At 32.4% G+C, this 21,895-nt stretch overlaps 1 protein-coding gene across 1 annotated transcript in view; it reads left to right on the top strand.

Annotated features, from left to right (window-relative positions):
* Nucleotides 1-21,895, top strand: part of LOC127719149 (cell migration-inducing and hyaluronan-binding protein-like) — a 33,165-nt gene that overhangs the window by 7,876 nt on the left and 3,394 nt on the right. Inside the window, exons 5-19 of the mRNA XM_052225171.1 lie at nt 1,965-2,132; nt 5,522-5,626; nt 6,784-6,920; nt 8,637-8,709; nt 9,976-10,109; nt 11,429-11,559; nt 12,129-12,198; nt 12,859-12,993; nt 13,285-13,426; nt 14,408-14,471; nt 15,558-15,593; nt 16,143-16,274; nt 17,156-17,339; nt 18,938-19,159; nt 20,387-20,580. Of these exons, the coding sequence (XP_052081131.1) occupies nt 1,965-2,132; nt 5,522-5,626; nt 6,784-6,920; nt 8,637-8,709; nt 9,976-10,109; nt 11,429-11,559; nt 12,129-12,198; nt 12,859-12,993; nt 13,285-13,426; nt 14,408-14,471; nt 15,558-15,593; nt 16,143-16,274; nt 17,156-17,339; nt 18,938-19,159; nt 20,387-20,580 (1,927 nt within the window). The remainder of the gene's footprint in view (nt 1-1,964; nt 2,133-5,521; nt 5,627-6,783; nt 6,921-8,636; nt 8,710-9,975; nt 10,110-11,428; nt 11,560-12,128; nt 12,199-12,858; nt 12,994-13,284; nt 13,427-14,407; nt 14,472-15,557; nt 15,594-16,142; nt 16,275-17,155; nt 17,340-18,937; nt 19,160-20,386; nt 20,581-21,895) is intronic.

Below are 21,895 nucleotides of genomic sequence, written 5' to 3'. Positions count from 1 at the left end.
ATCATACCCAAACATCTGAGTTTGTAATATCATACCTAAACATCTGAGTTTGTAATATCATACCCAAACATCTGAGTTTGTAATATCATACATAAACATCTGAGTTTGTAATAGCATAACCAAACATCCATATTCATCATATGATATCATCTGTTGTGTTCAAATTGTAATGTTGTACAAATTATAATTTGTACAGAATTTTTGTACAAGTAATCAGTGTTTTATGAACCTCTTAACACATATGTATGATAGAAGCACACCGTCTTTTGTTTCGCATATTTCTGTCATATTTCCATGACTACATCAAACAGTCTAATACTTAGCACTGATACAAAAACATTATAAGAACACAAAAAGATTTTTTAATTGATATGGTTTTGGTATAAGGAGAAAAATTAAAATATAATTTATACCATTCAGGTGACCTGATTTCGAGTTTTAGGACAAGGAGAATAGCACTAAATGTTAGGTTGAAGTATATAAATTTGAATTTAAGACATTTAGCTGATACATTTTAGAAGATTAACTTTTATCACCTGGTGCAAGAAGGTGTGTGTCAAAAAACTTATAAGGGAGCTACCATTTGATTTTTATGGGGGGCTAGGATGAAAAATGTTGTCCTGCTTTTTTTTTTAGTTCTAATCTCTGTCCTGCCTTTTTATTTTTCACTCTATTTGGTCCTGCCTTTTTTTTACTAGTTTATCCTGACTTTTTTTACACAAATTGTCATCCTGCCTTTTTTTTTTTGCCAAGATGCTCATCCTGCCTTTTTTTTTACTCAAAACTCCTGACCTGCCTATTTTTTTTTCAAATTTCATCCTAGCCCCCCCATAAAAATCAAATGGTAGCTCCCTAACTGTTACAAAATCTCTGTAGAAATTATAATTTGTACAAACTTGCATCTTGTACACAACATATACATAAATACTTTTGTAGTTTATTTCTGTCTACAGCTTTTTCCAGTGTTGACTTCTTCAAAAGTTAGACATTTTTACCAAATTTGAATGTTTGTTTCTTTCTGTTTAAACTGCATTTTTAAGATGTATCATCGACTACTACCTTCCACTGAAACAGATTTGTTGTATGACGATATATACAAATTAGAGCAAAAAATTCTGGTGGTTAATGCTTAAGCCAAATTTATTTCTTGAAAAATAAAGATTTTAAACATTAGAACGCACCTTTATGATGGCATAATGGCACAGTCGTATGGGGCAAGAGCTTAATAAATTCATATTAGTCAGATAATTTTACATTTTGTTCATCCAATGTCACTGGGATTGATAAAATTAAATGTCACGAGAATTTAGGACAATACTTTCATGAAATAATATTGATTTTTTTCTGCTGTTTTATCAGGGCTGTATGCGGGGTCCTTCATTTCTATATTCTTTAACGTATATGAACATTTTTCTTTATTCCTTATCATTTGTAACCATTAATCTCAATTCTTTATACTAGGGCACCTCATTATTCTCAATTGCTTATTTTTCTGGCCCATTTTTTGTATAAGTTTTTTTTCCAATTTTCTGTATTATTACTTGGGCAAATTTTCTGTAGTTTTTCGTTGTATTTATTTATTCTGTAAACCCTATCAAAACTCTTCTTTATAGTATCACTTCTAATGAATTTTATATTTGAAATAAACACAATTGTATTGACACAATCAGATAGAAGCTACGGCCTTACCTAAAATGAATTTTATACACGATAATATCTTTCAGTTATAGCTGTTGCTCATATACAATACTAATAAGATCTTATAATGTCAGGTGTTTTGCACTTTGAAATGAAAGACACCCATCTCAAACAAAATTGAAAAATCCGTCAGTCGAAAGTCTTTGCGAATTATTTTTAGGACCTTATTTTATTTAAGAATTCCATGGGGTGATTGTGACCTGATTTTTCCAATGCCATATTTCATATTTTACTTGTGTAAACTTTATTATGTATGTATAATACAGGTATTCCCAATGGCAACGTAGTTGGTATTGCAATACACAAAGAATTACCTCGAAGAGACGACATCAGTGGAGCACTTGAAGCGATCGAGATATTAGCTGGACAAACAGATGGAACGAATCCACTCAGGGACACTAGGGATGCAATGTATGCTCTTCTTACAACAAAAGGTAAAACAATAAATACGGTCAGGGGTTCTTAGAATGATATTTGACTATGCACGATCTACTAACAACAAGAAGTAAAACAATTGATCCATTCTGGGATACTAAGGATGATTTAACGTTCTTCTTACAACAAAATTAAAAAGTAAAACAATAAATCCGCTTAGGGATACTCAATACACTATGTTTGCTCTTCTTAAAACAAAAGGTCAAACAAGAAATTTGAACAGGTATAATCAAAAAGATATAGTAATATATGTAAGTTCTTCATACAACAAAAGGTTAAAAGTTAATCCGCCCAGGCAAGCTCATGATGTTATGCACGCTCTTCGTACAACAACAGGTAAAACAATGCATTCATATAGGGATGCTCAGAATGTTGTGTACGTTATTTCTAAAACACAAGGCAAGCAATCAATCTGCTAAGAAATGATTGTACACTGTTAAGACAACACATGACACACAATGATGCCATTCAGAGATACTCGCGATGGTATGGTCGCTCTTTTTAAAACCCAGGGAAACCCCGGATGCTATAACGCCTTTCTTATAACAGATAAAACTCTTAATATACGTAGGGATACCTAGGATGATTGTACGGTTTTCTCACAACACAAGGTTTAACAGTACTACTTACGACCAATTTGTCTTTGTCAGACGTCAATAATAATACACGAGCCTGATACTGCGAACCCAGATCTCGAGGATTGAAATCGATTTTCTAAATAAGTTCATTTTGATAAAACAAAATATGTATGAAAAGAGGCATATTCTATTTACAGGCTCAACTGGCATGACCAAAGAGATGTACATGCCGTTGAAGTTAGAAGGCAAAACAATTGCCGAAGTCTCAATGTTTGTTGAAGAGTTTATCATCCTAGTGACGAGTACATATAATATGAAAATGAAAGGAAATTCTAAAGCTGAAGTCATGGTAGCTGTTGATTTGAAATACAGACCGGTTTTGACTTTTATAGAAGATGTCAGCACATGGGAAACAGGTAGGTTAAGTCATAATTATATACCAATGGAGTAGAAAACAACATTTGTTTCTGTTCCACATTTTGTAATCTCGAGGCGTTTAATACATAGGTTAAAAAAAAAAGAAGATGTGGTTTGGTTGGCAATGAGACAACTCTTCACAAGTGACCAAAATGACACAAAAATTTAGTACAACATAAGAGCGAACTATACAAATCAGTTGATAAAGGCTTAAGTCACCAGATGGATACAAATAGATATACATCTAACAAATACACAGCGTGGACGTGGCCGGGTACTGGTACATCCAAATAAAAAAAACGCTAAGTGCAGATCTGAGGGTACTTGCAGTTACTGACAGCTAGTACGAATCCAATAACAACTGATAAAAAATCATGCATCTAAGACTAAATTATCACTCAGTACACATATAACATTCAATGGATTTAGTGTTAAGACGTCATAAACAGTAAAAGAAAAAAAAAACATGACCTTGTGCAATGCCAAAATACAGTTATCGACAGAATGTAGATCCATGAAAATGCAGATTTGCTAGTTTATAACAATAATATTATGTTTGCTTTTAATTTACTGATTACAAAATCAATATTAATACCAATACAAACAATATTCAAAGATCTAATTACAGTGTTGAATTGGTAACCTTTAAGGATAAATTTATCCAAAGGATCGATAAGATTACAAGGATCGTTTCTAAATTTACGGGCACAGTGAACTACATCTCCGTAAAAATGAGGATGTGCATTCCCTTTTGAAATAAGTTTTCTACAAGGTACATCCAAACTTCAAAACCAAATCTTTATATCTATGGAAGAATTCAGTAAAGGTTTCAATTGGTGGTAACGAAATCCCTGACTTAATAACTTACCAGTAATACATAGATCATGTATAATTAAAAATTAACAATAGGTAACGAAAAATCATCCCTTTTTGTCGTAAATTTTAGTGTGGAGTTTCCCGTGTAAAACTGTAGAGCTTACTTTACTGTCGTATTTTTCTCATTGTCAAATCCTCACGGTAGTCGTAAGTTTTTACATCCTTGCCCTTTGATCTTTGATGGATATCTGAGGGTCTTGGTGAGGTTTACAGAATACAAATAATGCGTTCAGAAAAAGGGATCATAAACGAAGAATTGAGAAAAACCAGGCCAACAACGTAAAGATAAGAGAAAAATGGACAAAATAAAATAAAAAATAGAGATACATTGCATTTATTGCTAAGAAACAAAAATGAGGACCGTATCCTGACCTTAATAGTCGTCTCATTAGCAATTACTTATTTAGTTCCCTTCATGGAAGCAAGATTCAATGGAATATTAAAAAAACAAAGCGAAATCATTTCACGTTAAGATTTTTCAAATATGTTTGTATTAAGACCTTAGTCCCAGTAACTGTTGATTTTATTTGACTTATAAGATGTATGATTTCGTGTTATTATTTTCTTTTTTTGTTATTTTTTTTTGTGTATTTGTAAACATTTACTCTATGTATCACCTTAATCATTGTTTGTTAACTTTTTATGTTTCATTCTCTGTTGTTTTGGTAATTAGTTCTAAAGAATAAAGTATATATCGATTAAAGGGGCACTAGCTACGAGATACATAAAAATTATAAAATATGACTTGTTTTGTTCAATCATTAATGAAAGTGAAATAGTAAATTAATATATCGCTTTTAGAAGCCAGTATGGTTCAATTTTGTCAAAATAAGCTAAGAAACATTGATGATGAATTATTCACTTGCAAGTGAATAATTCGACCTCATTGAATCCGTATTCATGTGAACTTTAATTTAACCCCTTAGCTAGAGATGGATACCGCATGCATTGTGCGTGTTAAATTATTTAAAAGAAAAACATGTCAACATTGAAAGTGAAAAAAAGGTAAATCATTTGATTGACTGATTCGATCCACAACAAATTATTCTTATAAAGGTAAAAACGATGATTAACATATATTTTTAATCTATAATATGAAATTAAACTGACATAGAAAAATACAAAATGCACGAGTCTGATATCTATTTATATCTATATTTATGTTTATATCGCTTATATGGCAATCGGAGGTCTTCGGGGGTCAACTCGACAGTTAATTAGATGGCGTCTAGACTAAAAAACACACTAAACGAAGCTACATATTATCGAGCCCATGCCCGGTATATGGTTTATTTTAGACTTTTTATTATTTGGATAAATGTTTTTACATTGTTATAAATCAAATATGAGAATTTGAGTCAAATCGTGACAGCTAGTGCCCGTTTGAGTATAAATTTTACCAATATCATACAAATATGAATCAGTCGATATACTAGTATATGAATTAAATACCCTTTACATTTCTATTTTTCGACAATCAAAGAATAAGTGTTTTGCATCTTCCATTTTCTTTATAGGAGATACTGTAGTTATTGCATCTACCGACTATGACTGGAAGCAGTCTGAGGATAAAACACTCATTGAATGTCCGTCCTGTAGTGATAACCAAATACGATTATCGGGTAAATATCTGTACTAATTAAACTCACGTGACCACACATAGACACACCCACAATTCTCTCATTGAATGTCCGTCCATTAGTGATAACCAAATACAGGTTTGTATCACACCCAATTAAACTCACGTGAAAACACATTCATAATTTATCCTCTGCTAGTGAACTGATAGTCCCTGAGGGTATAAACGGCCCAAATACGGATTTGTGTTATTAAAATTTGCTGTTATAAAATTTTGGAAACAATTTAAATTAAGAAATATATCTCTCATATGCGAAGCTCGGACTCCTTTCCCGGCGTTTGTCTATACTTTTTTTGTCGTTTTTGGTTTATAACTGTTCATCCTTTTAATAAGCTTTGGATTTTCAAATAGTTTAGCCTCGAACATCACTGAAGAAATATTGATTGTCAAAATGCGCATCTGGTGCATCAAAACTGATATCGTTTATGTTATTATCCTGATTATAGTGACGTGATTGCTAAATCTGTTTGTTTCTGCATAGTCCTTTTTTGAAAAGTTACCTGTTTGTACGTCACTACCTTATATAAATCATTTATAATATTTTGTATTATTCTCTGTTGGTAAATTAATATACAATTAAAAAAATAGGTTTCAACTTCACCAGGTAAATATATGGAACTAAAGTGTTTTTTTGTTTGTATCGAAAATACGTGAATTTGCAATATTATATTTTTTGTTGCAAAAGATACATTCTGATTTTGATATGAAATGTATTGGATAAAATGATAGATTAACTGCATAATGATGGAATGATTGCATTTTTGTTTTTAATGCTGACTTAAAAAATATACCAAAGGCTGAGTTGATAAAACAGCTGAAGACGTATAAAACGCACCGGCATTTTTTTTAAATTTATTTGAATTAATTTATTTTATATGTCTTAAAAATAAGATTCTTCTGTGCCTCTTAGAAAATAAATTTAAATTACATGAAGTAATTTTTAGAACTATTTTTACACGTATAAATCTTTGCAATAGTTGTGCAGTTATATATTTGGCATCGCGTGTACTAGTATTTCATTGATTAATTCACGCAGATTTAGATTTAATTTATTCATATATAAATGATAGAAGACATTGTCCATAAAGGAAAAGCAAACTTATTTTTAGTGTTGCCTCATGTATTGTTTATCTATGGCAGGTCCCTTGAAGTTCACTCACTATGGAGAAATCTACAAAAATGTTGATATGAGAGGCGAAGTCGGACTGTTAACCAGAAACATTTTGTTTGACAGTGAAGATGCTGAAGGATCAACTACGTATGGTGGAAATCTTAAGGTAAGTATATAACTGTGTAAACAAATGTCATTCACATTGTGAAATTATTCATCACCAGGGAATCAACTTATGGAAAAGGTAAATGTTTGTGCAAACTCTGTTCAGTGATCAAACAAACTGTAAAATAATTCTTCGCCGGGTAATCTCCTAATGGAAACCTGCACCTGTTTGTGGACACGACACTTGTTTTGTTTTCATAAAAAGAAACGAATGATACAAAAGGGAGAGTCAGAAGTCGATGACAGTATGAGAACACCATGATTGCAAAACACACAAAACACGACGTTAAAAAAACCCAACAGTTTACAAAACAATTTCACAAAATAATAGTTCGATCAATACAAACCCAACCAAAAACTGGACAGGAGCGTAGTTGTTCTGGAAGAATAAAAAGATACTACTCCACATGTGGCACCCATCGCGTAGCTTATTTACGCATAACCTTCTATACTTTAACGCGAGAGTTCCTTATTTGATATTTTTTCATATACGGCTATTCCAGATCCAGACAAATGTTTCCATTCTGTTATTGTTTTGTAGATATAGCCTTTATAGTTATATAGTTTCACACCGATAATCCATACTGAATGATAGAATAATAGGTTTGAACTTATCCTAAAACGATCCAAGATTCTGTAATGAGGAATACCTCAATTGCATCCATGCTCAAATTCACATTCGTTAACTGAAAGTCAAATAACTGATGTTTTGTTTTATTTCTCCACATTTCAAGAACAATTTGACCATAGTTAATGCTTACTACTCATGTTGTACGAAAAAGATGTTTCCGGTGTATTTAATTTGCTAATTTAAAGAAGTTAACCTTTTGTTGTAGTCACACGCGACGTTAACGTCATAATTACTTTTTGTAACTTTTACTTTTTGCGGTAGGCATATGGGACGTTCTATAACTTTTACTTTTTTTTCGGGATACCTCATCAGTTAATGTGACCATTTTCTGCATATTTTTATATATGTAGCCATGTTGAAAGACGTGCAGATTGGTAAATTATAAAAAAATATAAATTATTTTCTCTCTAAGAAAAAATATAAGAATGATGTTCATTTTTGTAGCAAAACAAGTGCAATTTGTGTATTTGGTTCACTTGTGACCGACATTTAAAATGGTTAAGCAAGTCATATCATTAAACCAAACTATTTTAGACATACAATCAAGCCGTGTATAAAAATACTAGCAGTAGTACTTTCCCGAGTTTAAATATCCAAAAAAAGAAAGAGCAGTATTTTCCATAGGGAACTTGTCATTTTGTACGATAAATATTGATTTGACAACAGAATTAGTCGATGAAATCGTTCACAATACTTTCATTTGATACTTATTTATTAAAACTAAAAAATGCTTCGCCTTTTTTGCATGTCTGGTTCCTCTAAATTGAAAGTAGAATAAGTATTAACAGAAATTTCAAAATCACTTCATTTCAGTTTGTTTATGTCCATTTAGTCATCTATTGTAATACTTGGTAATCTATACTCACAAAGAGGTTCTAAATTTACCATACGTTTAATCATGTGTTGAGGCATTTGAAAGTGTTCACAGTGAAAACGTCATTTATTTACCTATATATTCTTCAGGCACTGAAAGGATTAGGAAGCGTTCATATTGAAAATACACCACATTTAAATCAATAATCAGGTACTGAAAGGATTAGGAAGCGTTCATATTGAAACTACCATTACATTTATCTCTATATTCAGGCACTGAAAGGATTCAAAAGCGTTCATATTGAAAATGCAGAATTCAATGATCTAGGACAGCAAGAAGTGTTAGGTACGTAAAAATAACCTAAGAATAGATTTTTTAAATGTTTTTAATTGTTTCATAGTAGTTTAACAAGACACAATACAGATACCTATCAGTTTCCTCCATTTTGCAAGATGGTGTCGGGAAATTGCCTTGAAAACGAATTTTAGATAAATTAAGGCAACGGTAGTTTACTGATGCTCAAATCTCTCAAATCGATTGAGAAAAGACAAATCAATGTATTGAACAAAAACTGAGAGAACTACATGATCATCAATATAACTCCTCAAAGTTACCTGGGTAATAGTTTGGACGTCAAATACGCGTTTTGTCTACAAAAGACTCATCAGTGACACTCGAAAAAAAATTGAAAAGGATCAATTAAGTATTAAAGTGAAGAGCATTGAGGAACCAAAGGTCGCATAGTGACCCTTTGAATAAAATAAGCTGAAATGCCAAATAAAGCACGAAGTTTTAGAGCATTGATGGCATCCAAAGCGTGTTCGAAAGAATGACTTCAACTTCGTCACTTTGAACTTCGGGTTTATAACATCCTCGTGAACAGCGACAATTTATCAAGGAAATCATGAAAAATATTCAACGACTGCAATATCGTATCAACTGGGAGTTAAATATTCCATATGCAGGCGCTGTTGAATAGTTTTTCATAGAAATGGAAAGTTCACAATTTTCAAGCTGACATCATCTCTTTTGCCGCAAAGTTTTATTCTAAACTGAACCTCATTGTCAATTTCTAGATGCCAAAATATGAGGCAAACTTAACTGTATCTGTTGTATCCTTTATTTCATGTTCGGTTGGATAGTTCCGTTCAACAAAATCACCTAACTTTAAATTGTTCATTGAGAGGACATCACTTTCATAGTGGAGTGTAGTTATAGGATATTGCTAGCTTATTTTCACCCTTTCTTAGAATCTCATGTATGAAATCTGCTTCATTTAAATATCCGAAAAAAGTCGGCAAGAAGGGGAGCACATTTGGTTCTCATTGGAACGTCTTCATTTTATTTACTAGAACTGGGTGGATTTAAAAGAACTGTCTTCTGGTCATTGTGTAATAGTTACCCTCTTTGATTCTACGTTTTGTTCCTTTTTGGTTTTAACAGCTTTTTAAAATATTTTGACCTCGGGCATCCCTAAAGAGACATGAGATGTCGAAATGTGTATCTGGCGCAGTTGAATTGGTTCCATTAATGTTATTTTTTATTGTCAATCATACCACTTATTATAATCTTTAAAATCATTAATTTCATATTTGGTATTTAAACAAACAGGAAGATACCCAATTCATTTCCATATGTGTGAGGATGTTGATGAAGATGAAGCTACAAGGCCATGGATAAAACACAACTCTATCCATCATTCCAACAGCAGATGTGTTACTGTTCACGGAACACACGGTCTTATTGTAAGTATGAGCATAAAACTACAAGGCCATGGATCAAACACAATTATATCCAACATTCTTAGAGCAGATGTGTTACTGTTCACGGAACACACGGTCTTATTGTAATTATGAGCATAAAGATACAAGGCCATGGGTCAAACACAATTCTATCCAACATTCTTAGAGCAGATGTGTAACTGAACACGGAACACATGGTCTTATTGTAAGTATGAGAATACAGCTACAAGGCCATGGATCAAACACAACTCTATCCATCAGTCTAACATCTCACGTGTTACTGTACAAGGAAACGCATTGTCTTATTTTAAGTATGAGCGTAAAGCTACATTGCAATGGATTAAACAAAATTCTATCAAAAATTCTTAATGCAGATGTGTAACTGAACACGGAACACATGGTCATATTGCAAGTATGAGCATAAAGTTACAAGGCCATGGATCAAACACAATTCTATCCAACATTCCTACAACATATGTGTTACTATACACGGGACACGTGATCTGATTGCACGTACGGCTATGGGTTATGTTAGATATCTTGATTTCTTATGTTCTCCCCTTTCACTGTAATAAATAGGGAGCGATAACAGTTCAAACTGTATAAGTGACACATAAATTACTACCTACCCTTCCGGAGCACCTGAGATCACTCCCAGTTTTTGGTGTACTATTATTTGTCTGTTTGTCTTTTTCATTTTTAGCCATGGCTTTATCAGTTTATTTTCGAACTATGAGTTTGATTGTCCCTCTGGTATCTTTCGCCCCTCTTTTACTATGTATTTGCTTTAATATTGCGAAGTTATGGATATGGATCGGAAGCACAAACAATGACGAATCATTCATATTAACCGGAAACCTGTGTGGATTTAACTCCCTTTCGAGGCAAAACAATAACAAGAAATATAGCACCGTCTATTGTATTAACAAGTTTGTTCTGAAAAAAAAATGAAAACACTTTAAATATTTCATGCATCTGAAGCACTTTTCTTGATTTACATTGATCAGGGACGATCAAAGCCAAATATTTGAAAGCCAAGAATGTGAAAGAACCGATACAGTTGAAAAGCTATATGACTAAAAAGACCTAAAGGTAGCCAAACCAATCTAAGGTTAACTTTGATTTATTTAAAAATGTTTCCTTAAAAACTATAAGTTCTTTAGGATATAGTTAGTGAATAACATATACAGAAGAAGTTAGAATTATACATTCCTTTTCTCATTTGTGGAAAGGTTCGGTATAGAAAATTGCTGTGTACCTGTATTCTAAAAAATATATTTCGTTTATCAATAATCATTGACCATTTGTTTTTGTATATTTAGGTTGAAGATAATGTATGTTACATGACAAAAGGTCATGGTTATTTCTTGGAAGATGGTGGCGAAAAGAGAACGGTATTAAATGGAAACTTAGGACTCGGTCAGGAAAAAGGAACACTTATTAAAGCTGACATGTATATATCTTAAATATTCCAGAATTGCAAGTTCTTTTTGAGATATGTTTAAGGAACAGTATTAGCTCTTGAAAAGTAAATAAAAATCAGTACAGCTTAATTTGTCAAATTTATTATTTCAACTATTGTCAAATATTTCAAAATGAAATAATAAAACAGTCACACTGAAACCTTTACATGTTGCAGAGAAAAGCATTTTTCAGCTCTGATGTTACATCATGTATACACACACAAAACTAAACGCTTTTAAGATAAACTAAATTAAAAATGAGATTAACGTAAAAACGAATAAGTCCAATTTGAATCCACTACGTAAAATTTGGAAGGAACTGTGAGTCTTATCAATAAAAGTATTTGAATTAAAAGACCGTTATTTTATAATCACTAATACATGTAATTAAAAAAAATAAAGTATACTTATCTTTTAGTAGACATTTGATTGAAATTGTCAACAATTCGAAAAGCGGTGTTAAACACACCGCCAACAATCAATCAACCAATCACTTTCCATACCAAATTAAAGAAGAAATTCAGCAAAAGGTTTAACTGTCATTTCCCTTTTTTTACAGATCACCAACTACCTTCTGGATTACAAATCCTCTTAGTTACGTCACAAACAACGTAGCAGCAGGGGGAGATGTAAGTGTTTACTTAATTATCACGGAACAAGTTAAATCCCAACTCACATTCTCGGATGTCAAGTTGGTTCAGTATTCAACATTCAACATTCAACATTTAACATTCAACATTCAACATTCAACATTCAACATTTAAAACAAAAATTTTCTTTAACATTTTTTCAATTTTTTTCCACATATGTTTTTAACATTCACGTTTTTCAAAATTCAATATTCTTTTTCAGCATTCAATATCAAACATTTTTTTCAAGTTTTAGCATTCGCACAAATAAAAAGAACTTCAAATTTACAATTACAATTTATCATTTTCAAGCATATGGTTATTAAGTTACTTTGATTTCAATTCATCGTCAATATTTTTATCTGTTGTTCGGGCGAAACGTTTCAGATTTATCTTCAACGCTGTTTATTTTTCTAAAGGGACGTAACACCACTAGTAATTGAGTATTAAGATAAACCACACCTGCTATTCCCATTTGAAATGTACACGGTCTCCATGCGGTCGCTTTTAGCCATTCATATTCCTAGAAATGTATAGACGGTACGACAATAGTTCATCTACATCTGCCGCTGAACGGGAAACAGCCATCCACCGATCCATCCATCCATCCATCCATCCCATCATGAGCCATTATATTAACAAATGTTTATTTTTGTTTAGGGACGAGGATATTGGTATACATATCCACGAATTCCATTAGGACCTTCTGCTGATAAAGGATACATGTTAAAAGATGAAGCAAGACACACAGTTATTTCTGAATTCGACAACAATGTTGCCCATTCAAATAAACAGGTAGGGATGGAAGATCTTTTTAGTACAAATTTTCAAAACAAAATTTTAAAGTAAAAATTCAAGGAAAATTAAAAATAGAAAGTGATTTATCAAATGGTTAAATCGAAAGCTCAAACACATCAAATGAATGGAAAACAACTGTCATACTCCTGACTGTACAGGCATTTGCTTATGTAGAAAATGATGAATTAAACCTTGTTTAAAAACTTGTTAGATCTCTCACTTGTTTGCCATTTAAATCTACTGCATATACTGTAATATGTTAATTTGTTGTTGCTACATTAATTTCAGCATGGCTTTTTCATTGATAACGAATTTCAACCTGATGGAAGTGCCTCTGGATACAACAGATACAGACCTAAGGAAGATCCCATAATGCACCTGAAATATAAGAATTCTACTGATAAACCATCCATAATAAACAGAATGACAGGTAAAATAATAAAAAATATAATTTTGTGTTTCAAATAGTTAAATAACCTAATAGTACGAGGAAAATATGATACATGAGTCTCTCGAGTGAATAGTCCCCTTAACATGTTATATTTTTAAGTACTTTAATTTGTTGTGTAGGTTTCAAAACAAATATTAGGAAACATGATTTATTTTCGGTTAGAAAAGTTTTGCTGAATATTTGATTTTCCTGAATTTTCTGAAACATAATAAAAGAACAACTGATTGTCTCCTTAAGAATCAGAGAACTAATAATGATTTATAATACAAAAAAGAAATTAAATAAAATTGAGAATGGAAATGGGGAATTTGTCAAAGAGACAACAACCCGACCATAGAGCAGACAACAGCCGAAGGCCACCAATGGGTCTTCAATGCAGCGAGAAACTCCCGCACCCGGAGGCGTCCTTCAGCTGGCCCCTAAACAAATATGTATACTAGTTCAGTGATAATGGACGTCATACTAAACTCCAAATTATACACAAGAAACTAAAATTAAAAATGATACAAGACGAACAAAGGCTAGAGGCTCCTGACTTGGGACAGGCGCAAAAATGCAGCGGGGTTAAACAATATTGCAAATTTAGTAAACCAAAATACCGTATACATGTTTGTAAAAGAAAATTAGTATAACTTGTCTCAATATTTTTAACTTATTGAGTCCAGTATTGCAGACTAAATTGATTTCTAGTTTGTAAAGATGTTTTTGGCGCTTTGACGTATTTATCGCATCCCCTATCCTTTTGGACTTTTGGGTTCTCAATGCTCTTCACCTTAATATTTCATTTGGCTTTTAAAACAATTTTGTTTATTCTAGTGACACTGATGAATCTCGTATAGACATAACGCAACTGGAGTACACATTTTGAGTCTTGATATTACTTAAGCTTATGAGTCAGTTTATAAGATCATATAGTACAAAAAAAAAACAATACATGATTTGATTTTACATCCATTTTAGCCTACAAAAACAGCCCTAGAAACGCATGGATTAGAGGAGGAATGTTCAAAATAGTCCATGCATCGTAAGTTATTATTCAAAATCTGAGTTTGAATGTCTTTTTTGTATCTTTCGCCACTCTTTTTCAAATATAAATATTCTAAGATACTTCATACATGGAAAAATTCACATATATCGGGGATGCAGTTATCTGAAAATATCAATCGTTAATTTTGCTCTCCGTTTCGTGTTACAAGTTATACCGGAAGTAATATGATATTTGTCATCGCTGTCATATAATGCAATCGTATTAACACGCTATGATATTTGTTTCATTTTTGTGATACTCTTCTTCATTGCGTAAACTTTTCTTTAAGATCGAATAAAAAAAAAGACGTCAAGTAATTTTGTTCGCAACTTATTTGTTTACGTTTAAGAATGGAGAGAAAGCATTTGAAGACAAGATTCAACAATACTTTACTGATGCTCAAATATCGAAACTTTACTAGAAATTACGATGAAAAAAAACCCGAGAGAGTCACCGCCGAAATGAGGCAGACAGGTCGCAAGGCTGGAAGAGTGTATGCATGAATCACGACTGGCCGTGCGTATACAATTTGTATACGTGTCACAATTGTGAATAGAAAAAATATGAAACAAATCAGACAACTATTCCGGAATCTCAAGATCTAATACAACATGTTCCATGTAAGACAAAGACACATAGTATCGGCTCCATATATTTCATGTGGTGTTTTATTCATAATTGTTGGAAGTAAAATTTAAAATAAGTGCCCAAAAATGGCGAAAAACCTAAGCATTTATTGATGAAACGGTAGATTGATACAACATTGTATACTTCTACTTTGTAAAATTAAACAGATAATTAGTTCTACATGTTCTAATGTAATACTATCAAATACATTTAAAGGCAGGTATATTCAAACGAATGGGATATAAGTTGTCCTCGTTCTGCAATTAGCTAGAACTGCCACAAATATTTAAAGTCTATAATTATTCATTTTTCTTCCATTTTCAACTTTTATTTCTCTACCAGTTTTCTCTTTTTATCACGTTTTATTTCTACCAAATCACATTACAACGACCTTTTTTGGCGTACTATGATGAGGATTAGTAAACTAAATATATAATTGATTCTTCATTTTAACAGGTTATCAGACAGCGCTGAATTACTTAATATAGTAAAGTAAGTTTTAAGCACACGTATGAACGCACACGCATAAAGCACACACTTGAATGTACACACAGTATCGCACCTGTGTACATAATCTTTGTTTCGTTCAAAAGGAATATCAACGAATATATTTCTCTCATGCAAAGCTGTGATTCCTTGCCCGGCTTATGCTATCGTTTCTGTCCTTAGATTATAAGCTCTTCTTTTCTTTAATACGTTTGGGATTTCATAGTTTGGCTTGGAGCATCTCTGATGAGATATGTATTGTCAAAATGCGCATCTGGTGCAGAAAAAATTGATAGATCAATGTTAATTGCCTCAATTCATAACTGGGATTACTATTCTGTACTTTTATTACTATACATGTAATTACTGTGAAAGGTTTCAGTTAAAACGAATTTGAACCAAACATTTATTCGATACTAACTTTGCCTGTACTTTTGTTTTACTTAATCTAATCTGAAGTGGATTATTAATGGTATGATACATCGTGTGATTCTATATATGACTTTTGAACAGCGGTATACTACTGTTGCCTTTATCTATATATGATATTTGTAGAGAGAACTCTGCACTGCAGTTCATTGACCAGAGTGTATTTATCGGAGATTCTCCTAATTTAGGAGAGCCAGCAACAGTTAACGGCCAACCCATATCAACTGGAAGATCTTTCCCGTTGATTTCTGCAAATATGTAAGTAAAGAAAAGCCATACGAACACTGATAGGATTTATTACTTAATTGACCTTTGATGTTATACTATTTTAAATTATTTTTTTTCTCTGATTCCTTGTCCGGAGGTATACTTTGAGTCAGTTTTGCTTTCATAAGCTCTTCAATTGTCGTATAATGATTTTTCGTGTTCAGTATCGAGGCACTGAAAATATATATATTTTTGAAATGAGGTTGACTCTTCACGAACAAAGGGAACGGCTGAATGAAAACCAAAATACGGAATTCCAAGGTAAATTCAAAATTAGGATTTCGTAAAACTTACAAAATCAAACATTAGACTTTATCAATCAACAGAACGAACGGAAAACAGCTAACATATTCCTGGCTCTGTACAGGCATTTTCGAAGAAAATGGTGGATTAAACATGGTTCTATAGTTAGCTACACCTCTAATATCTATGACGTTTGAGAACGAGTGGTCAAGATAACATGTTTATATTAGCCGATGTAATAAACTGAAATCCTTATTGAATAAAAAAATGATATAACCAAGGTTTATTATGTACGACCATACGACATATTTGACTTTCATACAATTCTGTTACATATGTGATGCAAACTAGGCTGTTGGAGGAAAAACTGCATAATAGCTAATACAAAAATATAGACATTGATATTCTTGATTAAATGTTAAAAGTTAGACAGTTTCAATTCAAGAAATAGAATCAACGGTAGACATGTTTAGAAAATAACTTACTTTGAAATAGAAATTAGTGTTCCTAATCGATTTTGTAAAGATAGAAAATTCCAGTTCAAGAAATTGAATTAACGGTAGACGAAAATTGACTATTTTGATATATTAATAACATAAACAGGTTGATATATTTTATTTAATTTTAAGGATGGAAAGTTTCAATCCTAGAAAAGGAATCGCACTGAGAAGAGGGCCTATTTATGTGACAGATGTTTTCTTAGATGGTTTTGCTGATAACGAATATTACCAAATGGGAGCCATTAGTTGGGATAAAATGCAAGGACAATCCCCTTTTCATAGTATTACTAATGCACAATTTGGTTTTTCTGATGTAAGTTTATTGATTAAAAAAGGTCCTCGGTGGTTGAGTGGTCTTTTTAGTTCAGTAACAGTGATAAACTCATGTCAATATTGAGCCTGTCAGTTTGAACTCAGCACCTGTCAAGATGTTTTAGACTTCAGTTCTAGTCAAAAAGTATTGCAAGTTTAACTGCCCTCGAATAGCACAAAATAGAGACGAAAGATACCAAAGGGATGACGTCAAACACAAACTGACAAATCTATGGCAAAAAAACAAAAAATAGACAAAAAGACAAACAGTACACACAATAGCATAGAGAAAGCTAAAGACTCAGCAACACGAACGCCTCCGAAACTGGGGGAGATCTTAGGTGCTCAAGGGCTCCGCGAGGGTAAGCAGATCTAGCTTCACACACTTATTTGTGTCACATGTGAAAATAGGCGATAACCACCAACAATCAATGTAGTGTACTACATTTTGGACAAAATACATCAAAATTATCGAAAAAGTATACCAGCTCCCTGTAAACCAATGGACAGTACCATGCTAATGGGGTCTATAGCTCAGTTGTAACAGCATCAGACGTACTATATTTTTACTTTTTTTTAACTGGACCAAATGATTATTTACCTACAACTCACTCATCGCATCGATAATCTATGCTGGCTTTTGGTATTGAATAAGATATGGATATCCATGCTTTTTAAAAAAAACACATTTTTATAAGAATATTTTAAATTTATAGAATTTGAATAAAGTACATAAAAACAGAAAAAAAGGTCCTTGTCCTTGTTTTTTTTTTTATATATTTAAGGAATGACTGTAATATATTTTCTGTCTATGAAGAAATAACATAAAAAATCTGGTGCACACTGAATAACCCGCGTAGCGGGTTATTTTAAAGTGTGCACCACATTTGTTATGTTATTTCGAATAGACAGAAAAAATATCACACTCATTTCTTATAATTTAATTCTAAATTCCATTTTAAACCGGAGTAAACCATGAAAAAACGTTGATGACGTCACGGTCACATGAAAAAAATATGTCTATGAGCTGATAAACAAAACAACGTCAGCCAATCAGAAGACGCGTTACATCCAAAATTAAATTATTAGTCATTAAAATATTTGCATGAAATCATTTTTTAAAATGTTTTATACATTTAACATCGGCACATTTTTTCTTTTAAAAACTATTAAGATATTTTTTTTGAAATATCAATAATAAATGTAAAAAACTCATGAAAGGATTTTTTTTAGTTCTGCAAGGATAAGAGAAAAGAATTCGAAAGAATCTTTTACAGGGATTTTGCACTCAATGACTGTCATGTCTTTTCATATCATATATTTACAGATATTTTTACCGAACTCGGTATATTATTGTTTTTGATACACTTCTATTCTACTTTAGATACCCATGTTTTTTCCTACCACAGCCAATCAAAGGAAACTTATGATTACAAGGCATGACATGTCTTTTTATACAATATATTTACAGTTCTTTTTACGGAATTTAGTATAATATTGTTATTTGGTTCACTTCTAGCTACCCTTTAGGTACACATGTATGTCCGGCAGTCGGCATATGATTGTTATTCTGTACACATTTATATTTTTTAACCACAGCCTAGCGAAGGAAACAGAGTCAAAGGCATTCTTCTGGATGAAACGCAACGAACTGGTGACGATATCCGAACATTCAGAGATATGGATAACTCTATGATTGACCTTGATGTATCAGATGACTCACTCGTTACAGTTCTAAGTCCTGAAGCCTTCCACATGACAGACGAATGTAATATTAGGTCAAATTGGAACTTTGGATACTGCGAACATGCTTACGGTAAAGTAAGTTGTTATCTTTTTTTCATAATTTTAGCATGATTCAAAACTAAAAAAAGTAACAATTATGAAAAATCTCAATAAAGATATGAGGCTTAAAATTTGATACTGCAGACTCACCAGACTCATCAAAGGTGCTTCAATAAAACAAAAAGTAGTGCTAAGGCACATACAAAGTAGAAGAGCATTAACAGCAAAAATAATACAAAACAAACGGTAGAATATATATATATATAAATATATTCGTCTAAATAACAGGCCAACAATGTTAGATCTGGTACATTTGCGTTAGCAAATATTTTTGTTCTTCCCTGGCCGGGATTCGAACTCATGCTACTGAGATATCGTGGCACCAAATCGCGTTGTATTGTGCCAGACGCGCTAGACCACTCGACCACCTAGAGTCTAGACTACACGGCCACCTAGACTTAGCTATATAATTCAGCTTTCGGTGGGCTCGTGTTACTTTTCCTCGTCATTAGAATCTAGAGTTGTAACACAGTACATGATATATTAGGCATGAAGATGGAATTGATTGCGAAAGCCTATATCGAGATATCATAAACAATTCCATTAAATTAAAATAAATGGAACAAGCATATGCATATATAAAAATAAGATGTGGTATGGGTCCCAATGATACAAATTTCCACCAGAGACCGATAAGTGGGGTTTAACATACTTGAAAACGCATAACCTCCTAACCTTGGACAGTGGTCACAACACAGGAACACACTACGAAATATGAAGCGAAGAAAGAGTACGAGAAACAGCAATGATGAAATATTTGTCAAGAAAATCCCGCAAAAAAAAAAAAAACACACTTGAATATGTTGGTCTATTTATTATGCTCTCGGACTTTGAAAATCAATCGAAGAAGTTTACTTAAGTTATTTCCGATTATACACTTGAATATGTTGGTCTATTTATTATGCTCTCGGACTTTGAAAATCAATCGAAGAAGTTTACTTAAGTTATTTCCGATTATGAAATAGCAAATCGAAAAACTAATTTTCCGAAGAGAAACAAGTAACTGGTAACAATAGCTAAATATAGGATCCTTTTCATATAACGTAAAAAGTGCAAGGGACTATTTTCTTTTTTGAATATATTACCCATTATGCAAGAACGATTTCCTCTTTTACATATATTACCCAGAATTATTTTGATTTTATTATGGCGAAAAGCTTTCCAAATTGTATGTCTTAATAAAAACAAGTTATTTTTTTACAGTTAGCTATAAAGTACCCCTCAGATAACGTTTTAACGATGACAAGGGACGATGATTACGAGACCGCCCGAGTGGATGCTGATTCACCAGGTGATGCCAGCTTTCTAGTCATTACAGGAGAAAGTTACAGTTATTCTATGTATTTTGAAGAGGAAGTTCCGAAAGAATTCGGTATTCTAATGGTCGGAGTGTCAAAGTTAGTTGAAAGAAATTAATATGGAGCAGATTCTCAAAGAACGTTTCGAAAAAAATTAACATTAGAATGGTCGGATTGTTTAAGTAAATTTTATAAAAAGGATCGGATTATCAAAATAGCTTCTAAATGAAATTATTGGAATGGCAAAGTTAGTCAACACTGGACGTTATGTAAACAATTATCAATCAATGAATTGAAATAAGTCCTTTAATTTTTTCATATAAAATGATCGGATTGACAAAGATAGTTTTCCTACATAATATACTAATGTCTTTTGGTTATTGTCAAAGCAAGTTTTCCTACATAAAATTGTTATGTCTTTTGGTTATGATCAAAACAAGTTTTTCTACATAATATAGTAATGTCTTTTGGTTATTGTCAAAGCAAGTTTCCCTACATAAAAATTATTTATAAGAAGTAGTGGTACGAGTGCCAATGATACAACTCTCCATCCAAGGCAAAATTTGTAAAAAAAACAAAACAATATAGGTCAAAGTACGGTCGTCAACACGGATCCTTGGCTTACACCGAACAGCAAGATATAAAGAGCCCCAAATGTAATGTCTTTTAGCTATTTGTGTCGTTGTCTATTGACGTTTTAATAAGTTGATCTATCATACAAGAGTCGGAGAAGTTTACTAGTCTAATACCTTATGTATTGCGTAATTAAACCAAATATAAAAAAGTCATGGATAAAAAGAAAAATACAAACACACTAACAAAAGTACACATCACAACATAGAAAACTATTGATGAAAATGTGATTTCATCAAACTTGTACACAGAAATATTCTGTACTTTTTTATTTGTTTTTACATATGAAAAATGTTAGGCGAAATATACCAAAGTGACATTCAAACTCATAAGTCGAAAATAAACTGATACCGCCATGGCTAAAAAAAAGAAAAAGACAAGCAAAAGTACACAAAACACAACAGAAAAAACGAAAGACTGAGCAAAACGAGCCCCACCACAAACTGGGGGTGATCCCAGGTGCTCCGGAAGGGTAAGCAGATCCTGTTCCCCATATTGCACCCGTCGTGTTATTCATGTTAGCACAAACCCGTTATGCCTATCTCAGTAGGATTTCTCAAATTGCAAGGATGTAGAATTTTCATTTTGACGATTCACTCAACAGTGTCCTTCGAAAATATTCTTGATAAGAACAAAAGAATTTGTCGTGAATACATCAATAAGATGGCTCACCAATGACAAACGTAACAATACAACATCTATAGGATATTTTTCAACAATGGACAGAAGTCTACACCTTACGTTAGCTGTTTGCTAAATGACATTTTGATTTCATTTCTGG

Source organism: Mytilus californianus, unplaced genomic scaffold, assembly GCF_021869535.1.
Source record: "Mytilus californianus isolate M0D057914Y unplaced genomic scaffold, xbMytCali1.0.p SCAF_10, whole genome shotgun sequence".
In the NCBI taxonomy this organism is placed as follows: domain Eukaryota; kingdom Metazoa; phylum Mollusca; class Bivalvia; order Mytilida; family Mytilidae; genus Mytilus; species Mytilus californianus.
Note: the sequence above shows the minus strand (reverse complement) of the source record. Positions and strands in the feature narration are given on the sequence as shown.